Source organism: Sapajus apella, unplaced genomic scaffold, assembly GCF_009761245.1.
Source record: "Sapajus apella isolate SASKATOON/1434 unplaced genomic scaffold, GSC_monkey_1.0 scaffold198, whole genome shotgun sequence".
NCBI lineage: Eukaryota > Metazoa > Chordata > Mammalia > Primates > Cebidae > Sapajus > Sapajus apella.
The window spans coordinates 716,041-740,839 of record NW_022437138.1 but is presented as its reverse complement, the minus strand read 5'-3'; the positions used below and the strand labels follow the sequence as shown (position 1 = coordinate 740,839).

The 24,799-nt window shown below is 54.3% G+C and overlaps 1 protein-coding gene across 15 annotated transcripts in view; it reads right to left on the bottom strand.

Moving 5' to 3' along the window:
• Positions 1-742: 742 nt before the first annotated feature.
• TANGO2 (transport and golgi organization 2 homolog) overlaps positions 743-24,799 on the bottom strand; it is a 45,651-nt gene continuing 21,594 nt past the window's right edge. For 3 of the 15 annotated variants that reach the window (XM_032269786.1, XM_032269787.1, XM_032269783.1), the window contains exons 3-10: positions 21,552-21,640; positions 15,903-16,022; positions 14,919-15,033; positions 12,955-13,035; positions 12,141-12,211; positions 6,815-6,968; positions 5,102-5,206; positions 2,997-4,048 (exon numbers count right to left, since the gene is read on the bottom strand). In XM_032269786.1, the coding sequence (XP_032125677.1) occupies positions 3,928-4,048; positions 5,102-5,206; positions 6,815-6,968; positions 12,141-12,211; positions 12,955-13,035; positions 14,919-15,033; positions 15,903-16,022; positions 21,552-21,640 (856 nt within the window). In that variant the 3' untranslated portion in view covers positions 2,997-3,927. Of the gene's footprint in view, positions 946-2,996; positions 4,049-5,101; positions 5,207-6,814; positions 6,969-12,140; positions 12,212-12,954; positions 13,036-14,918; positions 15,111-15,902; positions 16,023-21,551; positions 21,641-24,799 lie in introns of those variants that run through there. The other 12 variants (XM_032269789.1, XM_032269785.1, XM_032269790.1 and 9 more) reach the window with 11 other exon arrangements.

Genomic DNA, 24,799 nt, shown 5'->3' with positions numbered 1-24,799 from the left:
GAGTTGCCTGCCCGAGACTTTAGTAAAGACCTGAAGGAATTGGGTGAGAGTGTGCTTTGGATATCTGCAGGGAAGTTGAGTGCAAAGGCCCTGGGACAGGAGCTATGCAGAGTGTGTAGCTCTGAGTTGAGGGTATGCGGGAGGCCTGGGCAAGTAAGGTGAAGTGGGGAGCAGTGCCAGACATTGTGGGGACACCAGCATGGGAGGACCATAGATCTGTGGGGCAGGCACCTCCAGAGATGCCACCTTGTACTCATCCTATTCTGTCCTGGCCCATGGTTCTGCCTTTCCACCTGGCTGGGAGCTGGGGGGGCCATTATGGTGTCTCCCCAAGCCTGTTTCCTCATCTGTAAGGTGAAGATCACAACGGTGTTAGTCTGTTAGGGCCTCCTTAAAAAAGCACCAAGGGCTGGGCACAGTAGCTCACACCTGTAATCCCAGCACTACGGGAGGCCAAGGTGGGAGGATCACTTGAGCCCAGGAGTTTGGGACCAGTTCAGGCAACACAGTAAAACCCGTCTCTATAAAAAATACAAAAATTTGCTGGACGTGGTGGTATGCACCTGTAGCCCTATCTACACAGGAGACTGAGGTGGGAAGATGGCCTGAGCCCAGGAGGCAGAAGCTGCAGTGAGCTGTGATCTTGCCGCCGCATCCCAGAATGGGCAATGGAGTGAGACTCTGTCTCAAAAAAAGAAAGGCATCACAAATGGAACCACTTAAGTAACACATTTATTGTCACATAGCTCTGGAGGCTGGAAGCCCATGATCAGAGGGACAGCAGTCCTGCTCCCTCTGAAGGCTCCAGGAGATGCTCTGAAGCAGCCCCCTCTCCCAGCTTCTGGTGAGACCTTGGCTCGTGGAGAATTCCAGTCTTCACAAGTGTTCTGTGTGCATCTGTCCATGTCCAAATCTTCCTTTTTCCTTTTTTCTCCATCGTCCAGGCTAAAGTGCAGTGGTACAATCACAACTCACTGCAGCCTCAACCTCCTGAGCTCAAATGATCCTCCTACCTCAGCCTCCCGAGTAGCTGGGACTACAGGTGTGCACCACCATGCCTTGCTAATTTATTTTTAGAGATGGGGTCTTGCTATACTGCCCAGACTAATCTGGGCTCAAGCAGTCCTCCAGCTTTGGCCTCCCAAAGGGCTGAGACTACAAGTGTGAGCTGCTGTGCCCAGCCCAAATCTTCCTGTTTTGTTTTTTAGATAGAGTCTCCCTCTGTTGCCCAGGCTGGAGCGCATAGTGCGATCTTGGCTCACGGCAACCTCTTCCTCCTGGGTTCAAGTGATTCTTCCACATCAGCCTTGCACTACAGGTATGAGCCACCAGGTCCAGCTAATTTTTGTATTTTTTTTTTGGTAGAGACAGGGTTTCGACATGTTGCCCCATGCTGGTCTCGAACTCCTGAGCTCAAGCAATACCTCTGCCTCAGCTTCCTAAAGCGTGGGGATTACAGGCATAAGCCACTGCACCCAGCCTAAATCTTCCTCTTTTTTTTTCTTTTAGAGATGGTGTTTCGCTCTTGTTGCCCAGGCTGGAGTGCAATGGCGCAATCTCGGCTCACCACAACCTCTGTCTCCAAGGTTCAAATGATTCTCCTGCCCCTCTCCAGAGCAGGAAATTATAGGCATGTGCCACCACACCCAGCTAACTTTGTATTTTTAGTAGAGATGGGGCTTCACCATGTTGGTCAGGTTGGTCTCAAACTGCCAACCTCAGGTGAACCGCCCACCTCGGCCTCCCAAAGTGCTGGAATTAAAGGCTTGAGCCACCTTGCCCAGCCCAAGTCGTCTTCATTTATAAGGATAGTGTGATACTGGATTAGGGCCCACACTAATGACCTCACTCTACTTTGGTTTCCCCTGGAAAAACCCTATCCCCAAATGCAGTCACATTCTGCGGTACTGTGGGTCAGGACACTGATGTATCTTTTTAGGGGGATGTGACTCATAACACCAGTAGAATCACCATTGAGGGCTGTGCGTCCTTAGGGGGCTCAGGCTGCTGGGGAGCCCTGGGCAGGATGGGGGCAGAGGGACTCATGCAAGAGCAGGGACTGCTCTTCCTGGGCAGGTCAGGCCTCTGGGCAGAGGTGAGCACCCAGGGGGGCTCTTCATGAGGGCAGGGCACCATCCAGATTGGGTGCTGGCACTGGACGCTGGCGCAGGACATGGTGACGGCTGGAGATGAACCTGCTGACAGCAAGGGCAGTGCCCCCAGCTGGGAGCCTGTTGTCCTGACTCAGAGGACACATAGGGGACTTGGGGCCTTAGTTTCTCCCCAGGCCTGGGGATGCAACCTGGGTCACAGCCGGGAACCTCTTCTGAGTTCAAAGTGAGCCATGGAAGGCTCTGAGCCCAGCAGAGTGGTCTGGGCAGGAAGGAGGAGGGACAGGGAGGCCCCTGCTCCTCCCTAGGAGGACCTGCATCATGTCACACTCAGGCTGGGAAGCCCTGGTGCAGGTCCGCACCCACTCTCATGGATCCGAAAAGACCAAGTTAGGGGTTGGGTGCAGAGGCTTAGAAAAGCTTGGGTCTCAGCATTGGATGTGCGGGACCCCCTTAAATTCGGCCAGGCCCAGGGATGCAAACTCTTTAGAGCTGGCCCCAAACCAGGAGCTCGCGGGGCTGAGACAGATGCAGACCCGCCCTCCTGCACTTCCTACCATCCCCTGGCCCCTACCATGCAACAGAAGTCGGGCCAGCCATGCCTCCCCCTCCAGCGGGGCCCCCACAGGCTCCACAGTGACCTGATGTCCCTGTGTGGGTGGCTGGCCCCATAACCAGCGCCTACCACATCCCACGCACATGGGGTGTCTCACAGTGGCCCCTGCCCAAGGACAGATGGACTGACCCACAGGCATCCATCAGTGGTGCTGAAGAAGCCGTGAGGTGGGAAGGGAGGTGGGAAGGGCCTTGTCCAGGGTGTCTGATCACACAGGAGACGCATAGCTCCCACTGGCACCCTGCACACAAGGGAAAGGTCTCAAAACACGCTCACCACAGCCTCAGTTTTATTATCAGCAGCTCACATTCAGGTATAGATTCCTACGAAGTTTGCCTCACTGGCAAAGAGGAGGGAGAGGGCAGGGCTGGCTGAGATGGGGCCGCCAGAGCCATGGCCTCCAGCTGGGCAAGTGGGGGTCTGAGAGCCCCTGGTGCACATGGAGCCTCCCGGCACACACAGTATTGTCCCCAACACACAGGACACCTGGTACACTCAAGGCCACTGAGTCTGCACTTCTGTTATCAGAGTGGGTTTCTCTCAGGTCTTCTTGGTGCCCGATTCCAAACGTGGCTGTCTCCTCTGCAGGGGCAGCTCTGCTTGTCAAGAATCCAAGCACACCTGTGCTCTGTGGCCACAGGAGAGGAGGGGCCGCTGTTAAACACCAGCCTACTCCTGTTGTTGGATCAGAACAAAAACCCACTGGCCAAAAGCACATGAGGGGTAAGAGTCACCCTGCTGCCTCATCCGACATGGTCTGTGTGCACCTGTGTGTGTGTGCAGCTGTGCACATGTGTAGTACACCTATGCATGTACGTGTGCACACACCTGTGCATGTGTCGGTGTGCACGTATGTGCCTTGTGTGTGCGTGCTTGCGCACGTGCAGGAGTGTATGGGTGTGCTGTGTGTGTGGCTGTGTACATGTGCAGGAGTGGGCTCAGATGTATCCACATGTTCATGGTATATCTGGGCCAGCCCTAGACCTGGTGTCAGACTCTGCTGCTCCCCACTGGCATAAAGGCAGACCTGAGCTGGGCGTGGGGACACAGACGGATAACACACAAACCACAGGGCCCTGAGCTTGGATGCTGGCCACGCCATAGGCAGTGCAGTGCAGTATGACCAAGGAAGGTTTCCCGTCCAAACTGTCCCCAAGGCGGGGCCTCCCAGGAGCCCAGTGGGCACGCCCAGAAGTGGGGTTAGCTCTGCAGTGTGAATTCGTGGGTGCTGGTCTCCCAGTGGGAGGGGTCCTTGTCCAGCATGCTACGCTCAGTGAAGGTCACATGGCCATCCGCATCTACCAGGATGATGGTGTTGGTTCTGAAAGAGAGCAGGGGCCCTGGTTCACCTGGTGTCCCTCAGCCCTGTCCTGCCTGTCACAGCCACAGCTAAGGCAAGAATCCAGGCAGGTAGAGGCAGGACCCCCATGCCTGGAGGCTGTGCCAGGTCACAGAGGAGCAGCAGCCTCAGCTTGGGGACGAGGAAGGACCATCAGGGGCGTGTGGGCTCCCAGTTGGCTCCACAGGCCCACACTTGCTGAGTCCTACCACCTCCACTGGGAACCAGCCCACCCCGCCCTGCTCTCTCGTGTAGCATGAGCCACAGCACAGAGCAGCCTGTGAGCTGACCACACACCTCCCCTTCAGAGGCCCAGCTTCCAAGACACTCAGCCACAACTGGCTCTTTCAAGAGGCCAAGCTGTTGACCACCTGGGGCCGAGGCCTCCTCTGGAAGACCCCCTCCGTGCCATCTCTCCCACTGCCCAGGCCATGCTGGCCAGTCTGAAGCAAACGCTGAGCACACTGTCCTCTCCTCTAACCCTCTCTGGCTTTGCAGATGGAGGGTGGCACTGGATCCCCCAGCAGCCCCGGCACAGGCTAGTTCCCAGCAGTCATGTGGCCTGCCAGGGAGCAGACTTGGCACCTGCGTTCCCCTCACACATAGGAAGATGAGACTATGACAGAGGAGGGGCCGAAGGAAATGACACCCTGCACCTGCCAAGGGGCCAGCCAGCCCCAGGTGAGAAAGGCTGGCCAGCAGCCACCACCCAGGGGTACAGTCGGCAGGCCTAGTGCCATGGTGCCAAGGCATTTTCCTGCAGGGATCCGCCAATGTGCAGGTAGCCCTGAGGCGATCCTGGCCCCGCATGGCTGTGTACTGGCTCTGCAAGCCTGGCCTGCGGCGCCCTGGGAACCTGTGGCATCTGTGTACCCCTGCAGTGATGTCCGTTCAGGGCGGAAGCTCTGGATCCACTCAGGCGGGGAAGGAGCCTGGCCCTGACTATGGAGCATGGGGGTACCGGGCCTTTGCCAGCCCTCTGCCCTGGGAGGTGGGACGTGGATAGGAGGTGGCGCCCCCACGGTGCCGCAATACCTGGTGCCGTAGCCAGGGCAGCGCACACACACAGCCGAGTACTTGCTCAGTATGGGCTGCACGTACTCCCGGCCCTGGTCCTCGATGGCCGGGTCCGGCAGCTGCCTGCAGGATGGAGGGAAGTGGCGGCCATTAGTCCCTCAGCGGCCTGTGCACAGCCAGGTCTAGCCCCATCCCACCTGCTGACCTAAGTGGCTCTAGGGAGTGGCCAGGGGGGACTGCAAGGGTTGTTTTTCTTCTCTTTTCTTTTTGTTTTTCTTTTCTTTCCTTTTTTTGACACAGAGTTTCGCTCTTGTCACCCAGGCTAGAATGCAATGGCTCGATCTCAGCTCACTACAACCTCCACCTCCTAGGTTCAAGTGATTCTCCTGCCTCAGCCTCCCAAGTAGCTGGGATTACAGGTGTGCACCACCAAGCCCATCTAATTTTGTATTTTTAGTAGAGACAGGGTTTCACCATGTTAGCCAGGCTGGTCTTGACCTCCTGACCTCAGGTAACCCACCCACCTAGGCCTCCCAAACTGCTAAGATTACAAGCATGAGTCACCGTGCCTGGCCTGTTTCCTGTTTCTGATCAAGGCGGAAAATCTCCATCTACCCTTAACTTAACGACTCAATTGCAGAGCTTCAGCCCTAGATGGCACACAGGCTCCCTGCCTGCCCTGAGACCGTGACAGAAGTCCACTCAAGCCAGCCATTGTGGCCAGCATCGGGGCTCCAGCCGTTAGTGAGGGCAGCCAGGGCCGGTCCTGGGCCTGCCCCATGTGGCACAGTGATAGGGGACTGTATGCACGTACACCTGGGAGGGGCTGCCGGGCACGCCCATGGGGCTCTTCCAATGAGGCAACTATGCTGAGGCTGAAGGATGAGGCCTCAGATCAGCAGCGCAGAGGAGAGGGAGGAAGCAGGGGGCAGAAAGGGGTCCCCGGGGGAGAAGTGGGAGACAGGCCATGGGGGCTCCTCTGAGAGGGGTGAGCTGGACAGAGTGACAGCAGATACTGGGTCACCTGGGCAGGACTGTGGCCTAACCTGGGTGGGGAGGGAGGGATATGTGGGGCATCTCACCCAGTGGGAGAAAGGCTGGCTCGGGAGGCACTAGGACCCCCAGCTGGGGCAACCAAGACCCCAGTGCCCTGCCTCTGAGGGGCCTCGAGGCCTAAGGGCAACAAAGTGGGTGGGGGCTCCCTACTCCCAGGCAGTTCCCGGGACTGCAAGTCCCTGCCCAGCACTTAGCCCAGGGTCGCTGAGGACAGACCACATGAAGGAAGCCCTATCAATCCTGAGAGTGCTGATCCTGGCCACTTGTTTCCATGATTTGTCTCTTCCCCCCGGGTTTGTTGAGTGTCTAGAATCTTCTGGAACTTCCCGCTAGCCCTCGGCATGCAGAGGGAAGCATCCATCTGCTCTTGCCCATGTGCGTGCATCAAGCCTCTGGGTGCACTGAACCTCCCCTGGGCGCACTGAACCTCCCCTGGGTGCACTGAACCTCCCCGGGCCTGGGCCTGGGCCCATCTCCTGTCATCAGAAGTCCCTGCTGAAAACCTCAGCTCGCCTAAGGGAACAGGCAGGGAGGACAGCACGTCCATCAGCTTCCCTGCAGCTGGGTACCCAGCCTGGGCACCTCCACAGGCCTCCTGGGGCAGCAGAGCCTGCCTTTCCCTGCCCAGTGGTGGGAGGACATGGGGGCTCACCCCAGAGGGACCCGCCCACTCACGCCTCTTCGTTGTTGAGCACATCCAGGAGGTCAGCGATGAGCACGTCCTTGGGCAGCGCCTGGCTCCGCTCCACAGCCTCCAGGAAGAGCTGTTTCCCAAAGCACAGCTTCCTCCAGGGTGTCTCCAGCAGCGCGTTGCTCAGTCCGTAGGTCCCTGTGGGGAGCAGTCAGCTGGCCATAGAGAAGCCCTGCTGTGCCATGTCAGGGCCAATTGCCACCTGCCACCTGTCTAACATGGGGTATGGCTGGGGACCATGAAATCAGGCCAGACCGAGGCCAAGCCACTCCCATGCTCCAGCACCTTCCCTATGTTCATTCCTGACCTGACAGCATGGCAAGGAGTGGCGAACTCAACAGTGTGTGGAAGGGGCATCCACAGGAGACCACAAGGCACAGATACCCAGCAGCCTGAATGGATGGATGAATAAGAAATGAGTAACCTGAGATCTCACAGGCAAAGGGGGCAGCCAAGAGGGAACCTCTTCACCTCACGCCAGGTTGGGGGGGCCACCTGAGAAGGTCAAGAGTGGGAGAATTAGCCACCAGAGGCCAGGAGGCACCCACCACCATCACGTCCCTATGTGGGGAACCCCCAAGAGTGCCACATAGGGGGCACAGATGCGGGCAGGGCCTCAGCCGAGCAAGGACCACCTCTGCATACCAGCCAGGCCCTGGCTAGGAGAGCCAGGGGTCTCAGTGCACGGAGTCTGACCTGTAGCTTCTCAGAACAAGCTGCCCAGAGTGGTGGCAGAAGGCATGGCCAACAGGAAGAGGGTTTCTCATGTCACAAAAAGTGAAGGGCAGGGACTTTCACCTCAGAGGCTCTTCTCCAGAGGCCAGGGCAGCAGGGGACAGCTTGATGGGAGGCATGCATCCCAAATGACGTGACAGGGACACCGAGACACCACCTCTTTCCCGTCAGACTTCCAGGAGAAGATCTTGGCCAAGGCATTTCCCAGGAAGATAGCCTGGGATCTGCTGGAGCCCCCAGAGCCAAGCCGCTAGCCCCAGGTGTCACAGTGCTTTTTTTTTTTTTTTTTTGCGATGCAGTCTCATTCTGTCACCCAGGCTGGAGTGCAGTGGCGCGATCTTGGCTCACTGCAACCTCTGCCTCCTGTGTTCAAGCAATTCTGCTGCCTCAGCCTCCCGAGTAGCTGGGATTACATGCATGCGCCACCATGCCTGGCTAATTTTTGTATTTTTAATAGAGATGGGGTTTCACGTAACATGCTGGCCAGGCTGGTCTCGAACTCCTGACCTCGTGATGCATCTGCCTTGGCCTCCCAAAGTGCTGGGATTACAGGTGTGAGCCACCACACCCAGCCTGCTTTTTCCATCAGGAACAACATGGAAGACCATTCAACTGCATAGCCATGGGCAAAGAATGGAGCTGGACTCTACCTCACGCCATACATAAAAGTTGACTCAGGCCGGGAGAGGTGGCTCACTCCTATAATCCCAGCACATTGGGAGGCCAGGGCAGGACGATCACTGGATCCCAGGAGTTCAAGACCAACCTGGGTAAAATAGTAAGACCCTATCTCTACAAAACACTAACAATTAGCTGAACATGGTGGCACACATCTGCAGTCACAGCTACTTGGGAGGGAGGATCTCTTAAGTCCAGGAGGTTGAGGCTGCAGTGAGACATGATTGCACCACTGCACTCCAGCCTGGGTGACAGAGCCAGATCCTGTCTCAAAAAAAAAAAAAAAGTTAGGCCGGGCGCGGTGGCTCAAGCCTGTAATCCCAGCACTTTGGGAGGCCGAGGCAGGTGGATCACGAGGTCAAGAGACCGAGACCATCCTGGTCAACATGGTGAAACCCCGTCTCTACTAAAAATACAAAAAATTAGCTGGGCATGGTGGCACGTGCCTGTAATCCCAGCTACTCAGGAGGCTGAGGCAGGAGAATTGCCTGAACCCAGGAGACAGAGGTTGCAGTGAGCCGAGATCGCGCCATTGCACTCCAGCCTGGGTAACAAGAGTGAAACTCTGCCTCAAAAAAACAAAACAAAACAAAAACAAACAAAAAAAAAAAAAAGTTAAATCAAACCGAAGACTTAAGTGAAAGAGCGAAAACTATAAAACTCTGAGAAGAAAGTATAGGGCGAAAGCTTTATGACCTTAGATTAGGCAATGGTTTCTTAGATAAGAAACTGAAGGCATGAGCAACAAAAGAAAAAAAGAAAAACATGTAACTTCAAAATGGAAAGCTTTGTGCTTTAAATAAGAGGCTTTTAGCTAGAACCAATTATGAGGCACTCCTATAACTCAAAAAGACAACCCAAGTTGAATACTCATTTCTCCAAATAAGATACACAAATGGCTGAACATCACAGCCATCAGAGAAACGCAAATCAAAACCACAGGGCCATACCACTTCCCACCCAGTATGGCGGCTATCATCAAAACACAAACAACAGCAATTGCTAGTGAGGATTCGGAGAAACTGCACCCCTCATATACTGCTGGTGGGAATGCATAACGCTTCAGCTGCTTTGGAAAACAGTTTGGAAATTCCTCAAAAGGTTAAACAGGGATACCATATGACTTAACAACTCCATCCCTAGGTATTCACACAAGAGCCATAGAAACATGACCATGCAGTAGCACTATTCACAACAGCCAAAAGGCGAAAACAACTCCAGTGTCCCTTAGTGGATGAAGGGAAGAAACGGAAGGTACCTACTCGCTCGGGGTTCGGGGTAGCCGGCTCGGCAACTCCCTCAGTTCCTACGGCTACAAGAAAAACCACACTCTTGATAAATTCCCTCGCAATAGTAGTGATCACACACATTATCAGACCCTCCTGACTCTGACTTACAGCCCAGACCACTACAACCCTGACCAGACAGAGGACCAGACTTCAAACACTCTTTTCTGAAAAGCAACTACAGACCTTAAGACGGTTTCAGCAGTTCATAAAGGCTGCACTCCAACCGTGTCCTAGAGCTCACCTTCTGATGGAAAGAGCCAGATTCCACCTCATTTTGATGCTAAAATCCTCAAACTGCCCTTCCCCTCCTCAGAGAGCACCTCAGTCCATGCCCGAGACTCTCTCTTCCGGGTTTACAAACTGATACAGTGAATAAAGCTCTCTATTATTTAGTCATGCTGGTGGGCTTTTGGATGACAACACTAAGTGAAAAAAGTCAGTCCCCTAAACTACATATTATAAGAGTCCCTTTATACAAAGTGTCCAGAATAGGCAAATCCATAGATAAAAAGCAGATTAAAGGTTTCAGGGGCTAAAGAGACGGAATGGGGAGTGGCTGCTGACGGGTATGGCTCTCTTTGGGGATCAAGAAAAGGTCCTGGAATTAGGTAGTGATGATGGTTGCTCAACTCTGAATGAACCGAAACCTACTGAATGATATATTGTAAATGGGTGAACTGTGCTGCTAGTCAGTCATTATCTCAATAAAGCTGTTATTAAAAAAAAGGCAATGTGGACCAGGTGGGGCAGGATCAGGGGTGAGACAGGATGTAGTCAGAAATAATTTCTCCAAAACCACTGAGCAGAAAATAAGCATCTCCGACCACTGGGATCTCAGCCTCTGAGAACCAAGGGTGTCACAGGGATGGTTACAGCGGCTGCCCCAGAGGCCTCTGGGCCAGTGTTCAGAATGAGGGGATGGGAGGGAGTCTCTGACTTTGCCCCTTTTAGTTTCTGGTTTTCTCCTGGGCAGTCACAGGCTCAGGGTGGCCCCAGTCACAGACCTACCTCGCCGCACATTCCAACCCCAGGACCCTGACTCACAGGGAGGCCCTGAGGCAGGTGGAACAGCAGGAGCCGGCTGAGACAGCCAGAACAATCCTTTGGAAGCTCAGGACCTTCTGGGGCCATGTTCCTGCCTTGCTGGCAGCGTCTGTGTCTGTGCCACTGCCCAGTTGTTAGGAGCTCAGCTGGGCCACCCACAGTTGTATCGAAGGCAGGGAGGGGAAGGCCAGCGTCACCGAGGGTGGCTGAAGGACGAGCTCCAGATGGAGGAGAGGGCACCAGCTGGTATGCAGAGGGGCAGTGGGTAGGACACACTGGAATCCACCCTCCAGGCCAGGCAGATGCCACCTCTGAGGATCCCAAGTAGCCCAGGTGTCCAGGCCTGGGCACCACCCCAGCAAATGGGGTGCTGGGCCCATCTGTGGACCAGACATCACTGGGCAGACATGAGAAGCTGTCATGATGAGCTGGCCAGCACCATCAGCCCCCCAGGACGCAGGTGGGGTGGGGCCACTCAGCTGTCCCGAGGACTGCTTACCACCTCCCTCAGGCACCTCCAGGGACACTTGGGGCTTCAGGCCCACCATATGCACCCAGTGGGAAGGTGTGCACCTGTGACCTGCAACCTCACTTGGTGATTTGCGCCAAATGCAAAAGGAAGTCTGTGTGACGCAGGCACAGAGCTACAGAGGAGCGCCCCCTCACAGAGGGATGTGGGTGGCACCAAGGGCACTGATACTCTCCCCAGGTGCTGGAACACCCTGTGTGGGCCAGCAGCTTGGGTGGAGGGACCAGAGTGGGCATCTAAGGCACACACTTCCACGATGCCACCAGCGAGGAGTGTCTGCGGGCAGCAGGTGTGGGAGTGAGCATGCCGTAGGCCCTGGATCCCGGGCTCTGGTCCCTACAGCTTTGCGCACCCAGGGCAAATGCCATTTCCCAGGAGTGCTGCTTTGTGCTGGCATCAGACCTGGGACAAGATGCAGACCTCCCTTCCACAACATGGCTGCAAAGGGGGGCAGTGTGACACATTCTGTCCAGGTTGGGGCACCGGCAGAGGAAGCTTCCAGGAAATCGCACCACCCAAGGAGGAGGGAGAGAAAGGGCACCTAGCAGAAGGCACAGCCTGGGCAATGGCATAAAGCCAGGGCTGGAGGGCCCAGACATGGAGTATGACCTGGCACAGGGGAGCTCAAGGCCCTGAGGACAGAGACTGGGGAGCAGACCAGGGACCGGGTGCAAGAGACGTGTGTCTGTGCAGGGCTGCAGTGGGGTGTGTATGTGTACGTCAGGGACCAAGAACCCCGGGTGGTGACGGCCCCAGAGGTGCTGAGAAGGGACGGGCACAGGGCATACTGGGATGGCGCAGGGGGTGAGACTGGGGGTGGGCTGCAGGGCTATGGTGGGAAGCCCAGAACAGGGGTGCATCTCACTCAGCAGGAAAGCCCCATGGGGGGGAGTGCAGACTGAGGTCCCTACAGACCACAAGGCACATAAGTCGTCCCAGGAGAGTAATATGACAAAGGCCTGGTCTCTAAAAAGCACAGGGGTGACCTCTGCATAGAACAACCGCCACCTCATCAGGCTCCCAGGGCAGGCTCACCTGGAGTCAAAACGATGGGATCAGGCTCTCCTCGGTTCCCATAGTAGCAAATGACGTCTCCCTTTGCTGTGCTGCAGACCAAGGGGAGAGAGTGTCGGACTGTAGCCATAGGGTGTCCTGCCCCTGACACTGCCTGACCATCTCACAGCCCTGATCCTGGAGGTTGGTGATGCACACAGTAGCCCACTGTGGCCAGGCCAGGGGCTTGCAGGACCCAGCCCCTCGGGCACATGGCAGGCAGGGTCATAGAGGCCCTAGCTCTTGTCCGGCAACACGGGTATGTTTCCAGCTCACCTCAGGGCCCACCAGCCAGGGAGGCAAAGCATCTAAAAGGCCCTCCTACCTTGCCAAATGCCCGACAGCATAGATACACAGAGGCTGCCCATCCCTGTGGGCACCTGCAGGGCTGAGCCCCATCCCCACTTCCCCAGTCCCTCCAACAGCACCCCTACCACAGCTCATCTCTGAGTGTTTCTAGACAGGTGGCCCCAGGGAGATGGAGGCTTCCAAAGAAAGCGCCCAAGACCACCTCTTCCTACTCTCATTTGCTAAGTGTACACTTGAAAATAGTTCGGGACAGTTGAGCTGGGCATAGTGGCTCACGCCTATAATCCCAGCTACTCTGGAGGCTGAGGAGAGAGGGTTGCTTGAGGTCAGGAGTTTGAAACCAGATTGAGCAACACCTCATCTCTTTCAGCAAGACCTCATCTCTATGAAATAAATAATTTAAAAAAAGAAAATAGTTAAGAATGCTCCCCAGCTGAAAATATTCCAATCCTTAATACCACAGTAAGTCTTCCAGAACGTGGAATGCCTTTTTTGCAAAGTGAAGAGAGTCTCTTTGTGGCCTGTGAGATGCCTTCCCAGGCCGGATGCTGGGCATGGAGCCCTGGGCCTTCAAGATGAACAGATACAGAGGAAGAGCCGTGCGTGGTGCCTTCCTCCCAGAAGTGCTGTCCACCAGGTGGGACCTGCCCTCCCCCGACCCACCAGTAGGCTTCAGGAGCCCCAGTCTACATTCACATTTCATTCCAGTATTTTCTCACCATGGCCTTTGGCAACTTTCCCAAGATGCTTGGTTTATTTTATTTATTTATTTTTATTTTTTGAGACGGAGTTTCACTCATGTTACCCAGGCTGGAGTGCAATGGCGCGATCTCGGCTCACCGCAACCTCCGCCTCCTGGGTTCAGGCAATTCTCCTGCCTCAGCCTCCTGAGTAGCTGGGATTACAGGCACAGGCCACCATGCCCAGCTAATGTTTTGTATTTTTAGTAGAGACAGGGTTTCACCATGTTGACCAGGATGGTCTCGATCTCTTGACCTCGTGATCCACCCGCCTCGGCCTCCCAAAGTGCTGGGATTACAGGCTTGAGCCACCGCGCCCGGCCGATGCTTGGTTTATAATTTCAGAGACTATTTGCAGGCAGAAAGCTCTTCTGGGCTTTCTCTGTAAGGACCTATAGAACTGGATGCTTATGTCAGGGCTGCCAGCACAGGCCAGGCGAAGGGCGGGCCTCACTGGGGATAGCTGTGGCCGCGATAAGCCTCTCTTCTTCCAGGCCTTGGCTTCCTCACTGGCACCCACCTGCAGGGCTGCTCACTGACCTCTGATGCCCCCCGCCCTCCAGCCTCGGCCCTGGCACCAGCTTCTGCCTGACCTATGGTAGCTCTCCTGGCCATGGCCCGTATCCTCAGGCAAGGTGCAGGAGGCTGGCCCTCATTCTATAGCCTTTGGAGCCGGGCAAGTTGCACAGGCTCTGAGCAGCCCAAGCCCCCACCCCCCGACCACAGGAGCCCATGCACCTGCTCAGAGCATGGCACCCTTGGCACCCCACCGGCACACAGCTGCTAAGCGCCGAGTCCTGCTGGTGTCACAGCCACAGATCCACTGTCCTGAGGCTGAGTCAGACCCACATGGAACTGCTGACTGGACAAAGTGGTTCCTGAGCATGGGGGCATGCAGAGAGCACAGGGGCTCTGCCTCCTGGAATCACAAAGGCATGGACAGAAAGAAGGGCTCCGGGCAGCAAGTGGCCCGCGCCAGCCCTCAGCCCTCCACCTAGGGGATGCTGCAAATCTCTCAGCCTCCACAGCAAGTGCGCAGACCCATGTGGGGCAGGGCTGGGCAAACCACACATAAGGGATGCTCAAGAACAGCAGGCCCGGAGCTCAGGAGCCAGGAAAGAGGCCCATGGACCTGCCCTTGTGGAAGGAGGCAGTTTCAGGGCCTGCCACGGTGTGCCGACAGCTTCCTGTTTGCCTGTTCTGGCAGAAGGCACCAGACTAACCGTGTTAGCCAAGTTTTGGGGTACTGGAGTGGGGGGGAGGGCAGAAGGGAGGAATGCTCGCTTCACAGAAGGGCAAAACACACAAAATCTCTGCAGTTCCTGTGGCCACATCTCCAACGGGAGCTTCCCTGGGAGCACAGCATCCCAGCCACTCCAGGCCAGGCTGCCAGGGGCTGCTCTGCACACCCTGCCCATTGGAGGGGGACACCCAGCCAGGGCCACTCTATGCAGCTGCCCTTCACAGCCTCGGCTTTCTCCAGGGAGCCAGCAGCCCTCACGCCATCACAGGAAGCCTTGGGCTTCACCCCCAAGTCCCCAAGTTGGTACATCTGTAACAGGCTCTATCCTAGGAATGTCTGCCAAGTCACCAGGAACAATGTCCCTGGAGAGGCTGCCACGGCCCAGTAGAACCCAGCTTCCTGATGAGCCTGAGGTCTGCCCCAGAGGCAGTGCTGGGCAGGGCCGCCATCCCCCTCTCGCAGACCCACCTCAGGTCGGCGGCTATGAGGTTGAAGCCATTGTACAGATGGCCCTCCACAGAGACCTTCTTCAGGTAGGACAAGCTGTCCACATCAGTGGTCAGAAAGTGGGTGACAAGTTCACCTGTGGGCAGGGGACAGATGCTGTGTCCAAGGCTGCAGGGATGTGCTCTTCTCCTGGGAACACTGATGTGGGGCCCCCTGGGGAGGATGCAGGACGATGAGGGTCCCACTGGAGCCCTGGCTTGTCATGACTGCCACAAGAGTCAGCCACACCTCATTAGCCTGGCTGTCACTCAGGTCGGCACTGAAAACTGCTCATTTTATTAAAAATATCTTTCCCCACTATGTCTTCCGGTGGAAAACCAGCATGAAGTAAACACCCTTCAGTGACACAGCAGTCAGGAGTGACACATAGTGAGGGCGACAGAGGAGAATGCTCCCTGAGAGGAGTAACAGTGCTGTGTGGGTCAGGTGGGAGTGGGCTGCTGGCTGTGACGCCAGAGGGCCAGGGCATGGGAAATGGGAACGCTCCCCTCCTCACTCTTCCTGTCTCTGCCACATACCCCTGCAGCACACCTCAGTGGCAGCAGTGGTATGCCTGAGGAAGCCCCCCACCTGCCACAGGGCCCAGCTTTCCCCCTCCTTGTCCCTACCCTTACCTGGGCCCTTCCCTGCCACACTTTGGTACCGCCCACTCCATAACCTGGCCCTGCCCCACGGTACCTCAGCCCTGCCCCATTCCACACCCACACACCTTGGCACTTCTTACCCTAGCCCCCCCACACCGCCCCACCATATATTGGCCAGTCCTGTAGTCCCTTGGCCCCACCCTGTCTCACCTTGGGGCCCCGCCCCGCCCCACCCTGTCTCACCTCGGGGCCCGCCCCACCCCACCCTGTCTCACCTCGGGCCCCGCCCCACCCCACTCTGTCTCACCTAGGCCCGCCCCACTCACTCTGTCTCACCTCAGCCCCACCCCACCCACCGTACCTCGTCCTCGGGCCTGCCGGTCCAGCTGCGGCTGCAGGTAGTTGGTGAGTGCTGCCAGCTTGCCACGTGTGCTGATGCCCAGCCATGTGCCTCCTTCCTTGCCTTCCTCCATGTCCAGCCCTGTGGCCGATGACAGTGTTACCACCACTGATGCCACCCATTCCAGTCCCCCACCTGGTCCCCAGCACCGGGAGACACATATTTGGCCCAGTTCCTGCCTCAAGCTCCTTGAGGACATTTGACATGCAGCTTGGCCCAGCAGCCCTGGCTGCAGAACAGTGGCGGAACTCTACACGGCCAGGCAGCCCCTGGGGCTCACAGGTCGTGCCAGTGAGATCCCTGCCCTGAAGGACAACTATGGCACCAACCACACCCATCCCAAGAGACACCTGCAGAACACACCCTCCCACTTGGGCAAGTGTCGAGGCTGAGGGGCAGTGCTAGGCTCCAATCGCATGAATGGGGTGCAGGCACACTGGCTGTCCTCACTCAGCAGGATGCACCAGGCCCAAAGGGCAGACCCTTCAAGGAGCCCAGCACACACCCAGGACTTTCACCCTGACCAAATCGTCTGCAGGGCACAGGGCACTGCTAGTGCCACACACTTGGAGAGGCCCTGAAAGCCACAGAAGGGCTCCTTCTTACACCAGGGGGTCATATTACCCAAAGATTGGGGCAAAAAAGGTTGTTGTTAAGATGTTATTATTTTATTTTTTATTTTTTTGAGATAGAGTCTCACTCTGTCACCCAGGCTGGAGTTCTGTGGTGATCAAACAGCTCACTGCAACCTTTACCTCCCAGGCTCAAGCGATCCTCCCACCTCAGCTCCCCAAGTAGCTGGGACCACAGGCATGCACCACCACATCCAGCTAATTTTTGCATTTTTTTGTACAGACAATGTCTCACTGTGTTGCCCGGGCTGGTCTCAAACTCCTGGAGTCAAGCGATCCTCCCATCTCAGCCTCCCAAAATGCTGGGATTACAGGGGTGAGCCACTGCACTAGCTAAGATGTTATTTTTGTAATAATAATCAATTATAACAGAAAAAGAAAATATACAAAGATAAAAAATAAATGAATTGTATTTGCAGCCAGCAGGATCATATATGAAGAAAACCCAAAAGGAATAGCAAAACCAATGTCTTAGAACTAATAAGTAAATGCTAGCATGAACTGGAAAATGAAAATTTAAGTATGCCATTTACAACATTTTAAAATCCTTAGTATAATTTTTAAAAATAGGAAAATATTGAATGAAAAATGGGTGACAAAGACTGAAAACTCCAGGGTACTGTAGAGGGTCTCAAGTTGAGCTGACCTGATTTAAGGAGAGATGTACATATATACTGACTGAAAGACTCAATAGTGTTTGTTATTTGTTTCACTGAGTACTTCTTAGACAACTCAGTATTGTTAAGGTAACATTTCTCCCCAAACGACCCATAAATTCAACACCTTCCCAATCAAAATCCCAGTGGGCTTTTTGTTTTATGGCAATTAACAGACTGACTCTAAAATATCTATGCACATGCAAAGGAACTGAGATGGCCAAAATAGTCCTGAAAAAGAAGAACATAGGTGGGAGACCCACACTGTCTGATTTCAAGACTTACTGAAATGCAGCATCACTCAAAGACAGTGTGATGTTGGCATCAAGACAGATACACAGATCAATGGGACACAAGAGAGTCAGGAGTAGACCCACATGTATGTGGTCAACTGATGTACAACCAAGGTGCCACAGTAATGAACTAGGCAAAAGAAAATCCATTTAATAAATGATGCTGGAACAACCAGAGAGATTTGGGGGTGGGAGGCAGTAAATCTCAACCCCTACCTCACACCATATACAAAACCTTGAGATATATCATAGGCCAAACATAAAATGCGAAGTTAGGCTTCTAGAAACAAACAGAGTAAAATATTGTTATATATTTTCCTCTGGGTAGGCAGAAACTTTTTGGATAAGACACAAAAAGAACAACCCATAAAGGGGAAGATAAACTGTACTTTGTTAAAATAAAATATTCTGCTCACCAAAAGCTATCATTAAGAAAATGAGGCCGGGCACGGTGGCTCACACCTGTAATCCCAGCACTTTGGTAGGCCGAGGTGGGTGGATCACGAGGTCAAGAGATCGAGACCATCCTGGTCAACATGGTGAAACCCCGTCTCTACTAAAAATACAAAAAATTAGCTGAGCATGGTGGTGTGCGCCTGTAATGCTACTGAGGCAGGAGAATTGCTTGAACCCAGGAGGCAGAGGTTGCGGTGAGCCGAGATCGTGCCATTGCACTCCAGCCTGGGTAACAAGAGCAAAACTCCATCTCAAAAAAAAAAAAGAAAGAAAGAAAATGAGTAGGCAATACATTTCTCTAATAAAAGACTCATATCCAGAATGGATAAACAACTCTTACAAATCAATAATTAAAACAAGAACAAAACTTCCAAATTTGCCCAAGCAACAAGGATCTGATTTACCCTCCTGCATAAAACAACCAAAAAAATAAAACACATGAAACAATGGTATATTAGACCCTTCTCATGCTGCTATAAGGGCATACCTGAGACTGGGTAATTTGTAAAGGAAAGAGGTTTAATTCACTCATCATTCACCATGGCTGGGGAGGCCTCAGGAAACTTACAATCACGGTGGAAGGAGAAGCAAACATGTCCTTCTTTACACAGTAGCAGGAAGGAGAAATGCCAAACAAAGCAGAAAAAGCCCCTTATAAAACCATCAGATCTCGTGAGAACTCACTCGCTATCATGAGAACAGCAGCATGAGAGTAACTGCCCCATGATTCAGTTACCTCCCACTGGGTCTCTCCTAGGACATGTGGGGATTATGGGAACCACAATTCAAGATGAGATTTGGGTGGGGACAAAGCCAAACCATATCAAACGAGTTTTACAATAAAGGATCTGAGAGACAGGAAACAAAGTGAGCCCACGATTAGAGAGACTCCAGGGCTCATCCCAGGGAGTGGAGGGACCAGGCCAAGCTCAGCAGCCTCCCTGAGCCTAGAAGAGGGGCTTAGTGTTTGGGGAAACTGAGGTAGCCAGAGTTCGTGGGTGCATAGTTTGGATGTTTGTCCCCCAGACCTCATGTTAAAATCTCATCCCCAGGCCAGGTGCGGTGGCTCACACTTGTAATCCCAGCATTTAGGAGGCAGAGGCAGGTGGATCACGAGGTCAAGATTTTGAGACCAGAGATCCAGGCGCACCGAGAGAAGTATACAGCGAGCATCATGGAGGTGTGGAACAAGGGCAAGTGAACTAATACGTGCGTGTAACTGGAGGGAGAGAGTGAGAGAGAAGACAGAAAAACCACTGCAAGAAGTAATGGCCAAATGTTTACGAATTTAATTATTTGCTTTTTTTTTTTTTTTTACAGGGTCTGCTCTGTCACCTAGGCTGGAGTATGGTGGCTCAATCTCAGTTCACTGCGGCTTCTACCTCCCAGGCTCAGGTGATCCTCCCACCTCAGCCTCCCGAGTAGCTGGGACAACAGGCGTATGCCACCACACCTGGCTAATTTTTTTTTTTTTTTTGTAGAGACAAGGTCTCACTATATTACCCAGGCTGGTCTCAAGCTCCTGGTCTCCAGGGATCCTCCTGCCTCAGCCTCCCAAAGTGCTGAGATTATAGGCGTAAGCTACCGCACCTGGGTGATTTCATTTCTAACAAGTTCTCAAGTAATGCTGGTACGACAGGCCCAAGGACCACAGGTGGAGAACCACTGTCCTAAACTTTTGCATACAATTTGGTGATGCCAGAGAGTGAGAAGACGTGGGCCTTAGTGATACGGCCACCCTGACACTTGGCAGGAGGCTGTGTACATCCGTGCAGCAGCTGCCATCACCAAATCACCACAGGGGTGAACAATTCCACAAGTCTGGAGTTCCTGGGGTTGGCGCTAATTCAGATGCAGCTGACAGACCTGGGTGCCAGAGAGGGATAGAGGCCAGGAGGGCACAATAGTCAAGGAGCCAGAGGAAGGTAGCCCTCTGAGCCACCATATCTTCATCTACAAAAACGCTCCACTTCCCAAGTCCCATGCCTTCACCCACCTGTCCTGACCAGCCCTGCACCCACTGTAGCCTCCTATCCTGGCAGGCCTGGAACCGCCCTGCCTCAGTCTCCCTGCTCCTGTCCTCCTTCCACATGGTGCCACCTAGCCTCGGCAGCATTCTCACAGCACCGCCAGGCCACAGGCTACACAGAAGTACTCCTGTAAAAACCCCACAGCTGAGCTTTTTTTTTTTTTTTGAGACGGAGTTTCACTCATGTTACCCAGGCTGGAGTGCAATGGCGCGATCTCGGCTCACCGCAACCTCCGCCTCCCGGGTTCAGGCAATTCTCCTGCCTCAGCCTCCTGAGTAGCTGGGATTACAGGCACGCACCACCATGCCAGCTAATTTTTTGTATTTTTAGTAGAGATGCGGTTTCACCATGTTGACCAGGATGGTCTCGATCTCTTGACCTCGTGATCCACCCGCCTCGGCCTCCCACAGTGCTGGGATTACAGGCTTGAGCCACCACGCCCAGCCCACAGCTGAGCTTTTATTTGATTGATTGATGGAATGAGACAGGGTCTTGCTCTGTCACCCAGGCTGGAGTGCAGTGGCACAATCTCAGCTCACTGAAACCTCTACTTTCCAGGCTCAAGTGATTCTCCAGCCTCATCAGCGTCCTGAATAGCTGGGGCCTCAGGCACACATCACCATGCCTGGCTAATTTTTGTATTTTTTTGTAGAGGCAGGGTTTTGCCATGCTGCCCAGACTGGTCTTGAACTCCTGGGCTCAGGCAACCCTCCTGCCTCAGCCTCCCAAAGTGTTGGGCTCACACCTGCAATCCCAACACCTGCCCTCCCGACCCGGGAGGGCAGCACAGGGCACACACAGCCTCCCTGGGCCCACAGGGTCACACATCTGGCCTGAGTGGGCACCCTGGAACATGCCAGGCTGCCTTGGGCCCACTTGGCACCTGGCACACAGGCAGAGAAACCTGTGGCCTCACTAGCTGTCTCTGCACACCTTCTAGGTAGACTCCTGCCACCCCATGGACAGGCACTGCTTCCAGTCCAACAGGATTTCAATGAGGCTGGTATCTTTGGAGGGGAGGGCCTGGCTCTCACCCCCACTTCTGCCCTATGAGTACACCTCGTGCAACACAGGCATGGGGCAGGTGACAGACAGGGCTTCAGCACCAGCTCCCCAGACTCAGCCCAGCCATCCCTGGAGCAAGGGATGCACAAACACACACAAACACAGGCACGCACACGCATGCATACACATGCACGCACACACGACTGGGTTGCTTCACAAAGTGACTGAATGTGGATCTGTACATCACACAAATCCACATACACGCCCTCAGCCAAAAGGAGGGATCCAAATAAAACCAATTAATCCTTTCGCATGATGAGGCCCCCCATGCAGACTCATGGCACGGGAAGCCACTCAGACAGTGTTGGGTGGGCAGCTCTGGCGACACCGAGTACTGGGGCTGGCCACCCCCATGCTGGCCCCGACCCCAAACCCCCTTGGTTCCACCTCTACACTGCCATCACACTGGAAAGCAGCACCACTCAGTTAGGGTCACTCAGGCCACGCCAGGGCTGGGGAAGCACACAGGAAGACTCACCGCTGAGGATCTCATTGTTGTTCCCCCAGAAATCAGCTAATTTGGAGGGTCGGCTGTAGAATTCGTCCCTGTTGGCTGCCAAGATGAGCCTGCAAGAGGACAGCACTGCTGACGGCCTCAGATGGAAATGAGTGAGCCAGCTCTTTTTCTCTCCTCAAACACAAAACTGGCCTCAGTGGCAGTAAGGGCCAGTCTCAGAGAGGACAGGAAGCTGGCAGTTCCGCCGTGCCTGCACAGGAGGAAGGAGCACATTGGCTCCAGGTGAGCTCCTGGGAGCCTGCAGCCAGGACTACATTTGGAGTCTTGCCTGGGAAACAGGCAGATGCTGGGAAGAGACACACATCCACACCCTCAATGGCAGGGGATGGGTTTGTCAGGCCCTAAGGGGCTGGCACCAAGCATGCCTGTGAGCCCAAGCTAGAGGGCGCAGGGCTGTTCCTCCTGTCCATCTATCCCCAGCCCTGGGAACACCCACAACAAACCCTCGGGCTTCAGGAAGCGTGAGCTCAAGGACAGACTGAACAGCACAGCATGTGGGCCTCCAAGGGCCGCTCTGTTCTGCGTCTTTTGGAGTTAATTTCTGGGGTCGGGGGGAGTGGATGGGAACTTCTCTGTTTTATGAGTATTTTACATTATGAATCAAACAAATATTTCTTTTGCAATTAGGAGAGACATCTAAACTTGAAGAGCCCTGGCCTTAAGGAAAAAAACTGAGTTTCAAGTCCCAGTTTGGACACTGGAAGAAAATAAGGACATAGTGGTGACTGAGTGGAAAGGGTCAGTTCCTGCAACATCCATGAGACCTGAGGGTCTAAGAAGTGATGGATGGGCCAGGGACAGTGGATGACACCTGTAATCCTAGCAGTTTGGGAGGCCACAGTGGGATGATCACTTGAGCCTAGGAGTTTGAGACCAGCTTGGGCAACAAAGTGAGACCCCCCACCTCTACAAAAAAGAAATACAAAAGTTAGTCAGGCATGGTGGTGCATCCCTGTGGTCACAGCTAGTTAGGAGGCTGAGGCAGCAGGATCGTATGAGCCCAGAAGTTTGAAGCTACAGTGAGCTATGACTGCACCACAGCACTACAGCCTGGGGAACAGAAAAGCCCTGTCTCTTAAAAAAAAAAAAAAAAAAACAAGCGATGGCTGAAGACCCCCTGAGCACTTGTGCCATGGAGAGGCAGCTCCAAGGAGCAGGGCTCGGCTATCCTGCCATCACACTGTGGGTCTGAAACCAAGGTGCAGTGGTTAGATCCTGACAAGCGTTTCAAAATAGTTTCCATATCGATCACTGCACATCAATTTCACAAAACATTTGCTCCTGATGAAATGTGAAATAACAGACATTCGTAACATTGAGAGTGCAACTGGTGCTTGCACCCACCACTCATGCCCTTGGAGGTGTTCACACCTGTGTGCACACGTGTGCCCCCCACTTAGCACCTGCCCCTGAAGCTTCCTGTCTGCAGAACTGCGGAAATGCTTTTGGTTGTTTCCAGGGACTGTGCCATGCCCTAGAACCCTTGGGGTCTGCTACAGAAGCCTTACCACCTTCAGGGTGCCCCATTCAGCCTGCTCTGATGCCCAGCTGACCCCAGGGCTCCCCCAGGTCTCGGGGATGTGCTGCCTGGGGCAGCAGGAGGTGGTCTCTGACCCTGATATGAGCCTCAGCGTTTCATAGGACCATCCTTTTGTACCTCTAAATGCCGTATTTCAACCCGGACCTGGCCCAAGTCTCCATGTCCCTTCTGGGCAGAGGTACCCCCCAACCTCTGCAGCAGTGATGGCAGCAGAGTCCGCCTTTCCTGGGCTGGATAGTGCTAGTACAAGGCAGTGTACCTGCCCTAGACCTGCATGAGCCACTCCTGTAGAAGGTGCCCATTGGTTGTGGCCTGGCCAGCAGGCAGAAGGGAGAATACCACAGTCCGTGAGTGCTGTGGTGGGGATGCGCCAGGGTCTGGGATAAGAGCTCCTCCACCCCATGGGTGGGGTCAAGCTCCAAGTGGTTCCGCTCAGCATTCTCTCTTAAATACCTTCCTCCCGGCCGGGCGCAGTGGTTCACGCCTGTAGTCCAGCACTTTGGGAGGCCAAGGCAGGTGGATCATGATGTCAGGAGATCGAGACCAACCTGGCCAATATGGTGAAACCCCGCCTCTACTACAAATACAAAAAAATTAGCTGGGTGTGGTGGTGCAAGCCTGTAGTCCTAGCTACTCGGGAGGCTGAGGCAGGAGAATTGCTTGAACCCAGGAGGCGGAGATTGCAGTGAGCTGAGATTGCGCCATTGCACTCCAGCCTAGGTGACAGTGCGAGACTCCATCTCAAAAAAAAAAACCACAAAAACCAAAAAAAATCACCTTCCTCCCCTGCTCCCACATTCCAGAGCAGTTGAACAGGAGCCCGGGGAGGCAAGGACACCTAAGCCCAGTCCAACCCCAAGCCAGGCTGGTGCTGTTGGCTTTGGGTTCTGATTCTAACATGATGCTCTCGCAAGGGGAAAATAAAGGGGGAAAGTAAGAAGAAAGGCTGACTGAGCAGGGACTTCTGTCCTAAGATGCTCAGCTGTCTGTTTTTAAATAAGGAGCAATTATGTATGTGTGCCTAATAACTCAGTAACATTAATTACCAGGTTATTTTTGTCCCAGCAGTCACTGTGGAGCTGAATAGCTGGTGGTTTGCCAAGGATTTCATCGAATACAAAATTCAGGAATGAGCCAGTGTGCTGAGTACCGAGATCGAGCCCCAGAGGGAGGAGGAAGTAGCTCTCTCAGTCATCCCTGGTGAGGTTGCACATGAACAGAAGCCTATCTGCACCCCACGTCTGGAGACACAGGGATGCTCCCACCGTGGCAAGGTCCCCGAGGATGGAACATCACCCTGGCTTAATTTTGTTCCAATAACTAAAATCAGTAATTATCCATCACCACTGGACACTCATGCTGCTGCAATGTGAGTGTGTGCACCGTCTGGGGGGGCGTGAGTATGTACATCATCTCGGGGCGAGTGTGTTCTGCTGCGGGGTGTGTGTGTGTACCATCTGGGGCGCAGTTTGGTGACAGGTAGGTAGGAGGTACTCTGGCCTGAGATCCAGTGATCAAACCCTCAGTGGTGACCCACGGAAGCTGCCCCATGCGGTAACAACTTATCCCGCAGCCACTTCAGGCTGGAGCCAGCAATGAGCATTGCATGGGGCTGTCACAGGCAGCTTTTTTTTTTTTTTTTTTTTGAGACGGAGTTTCGCTCTTGTTA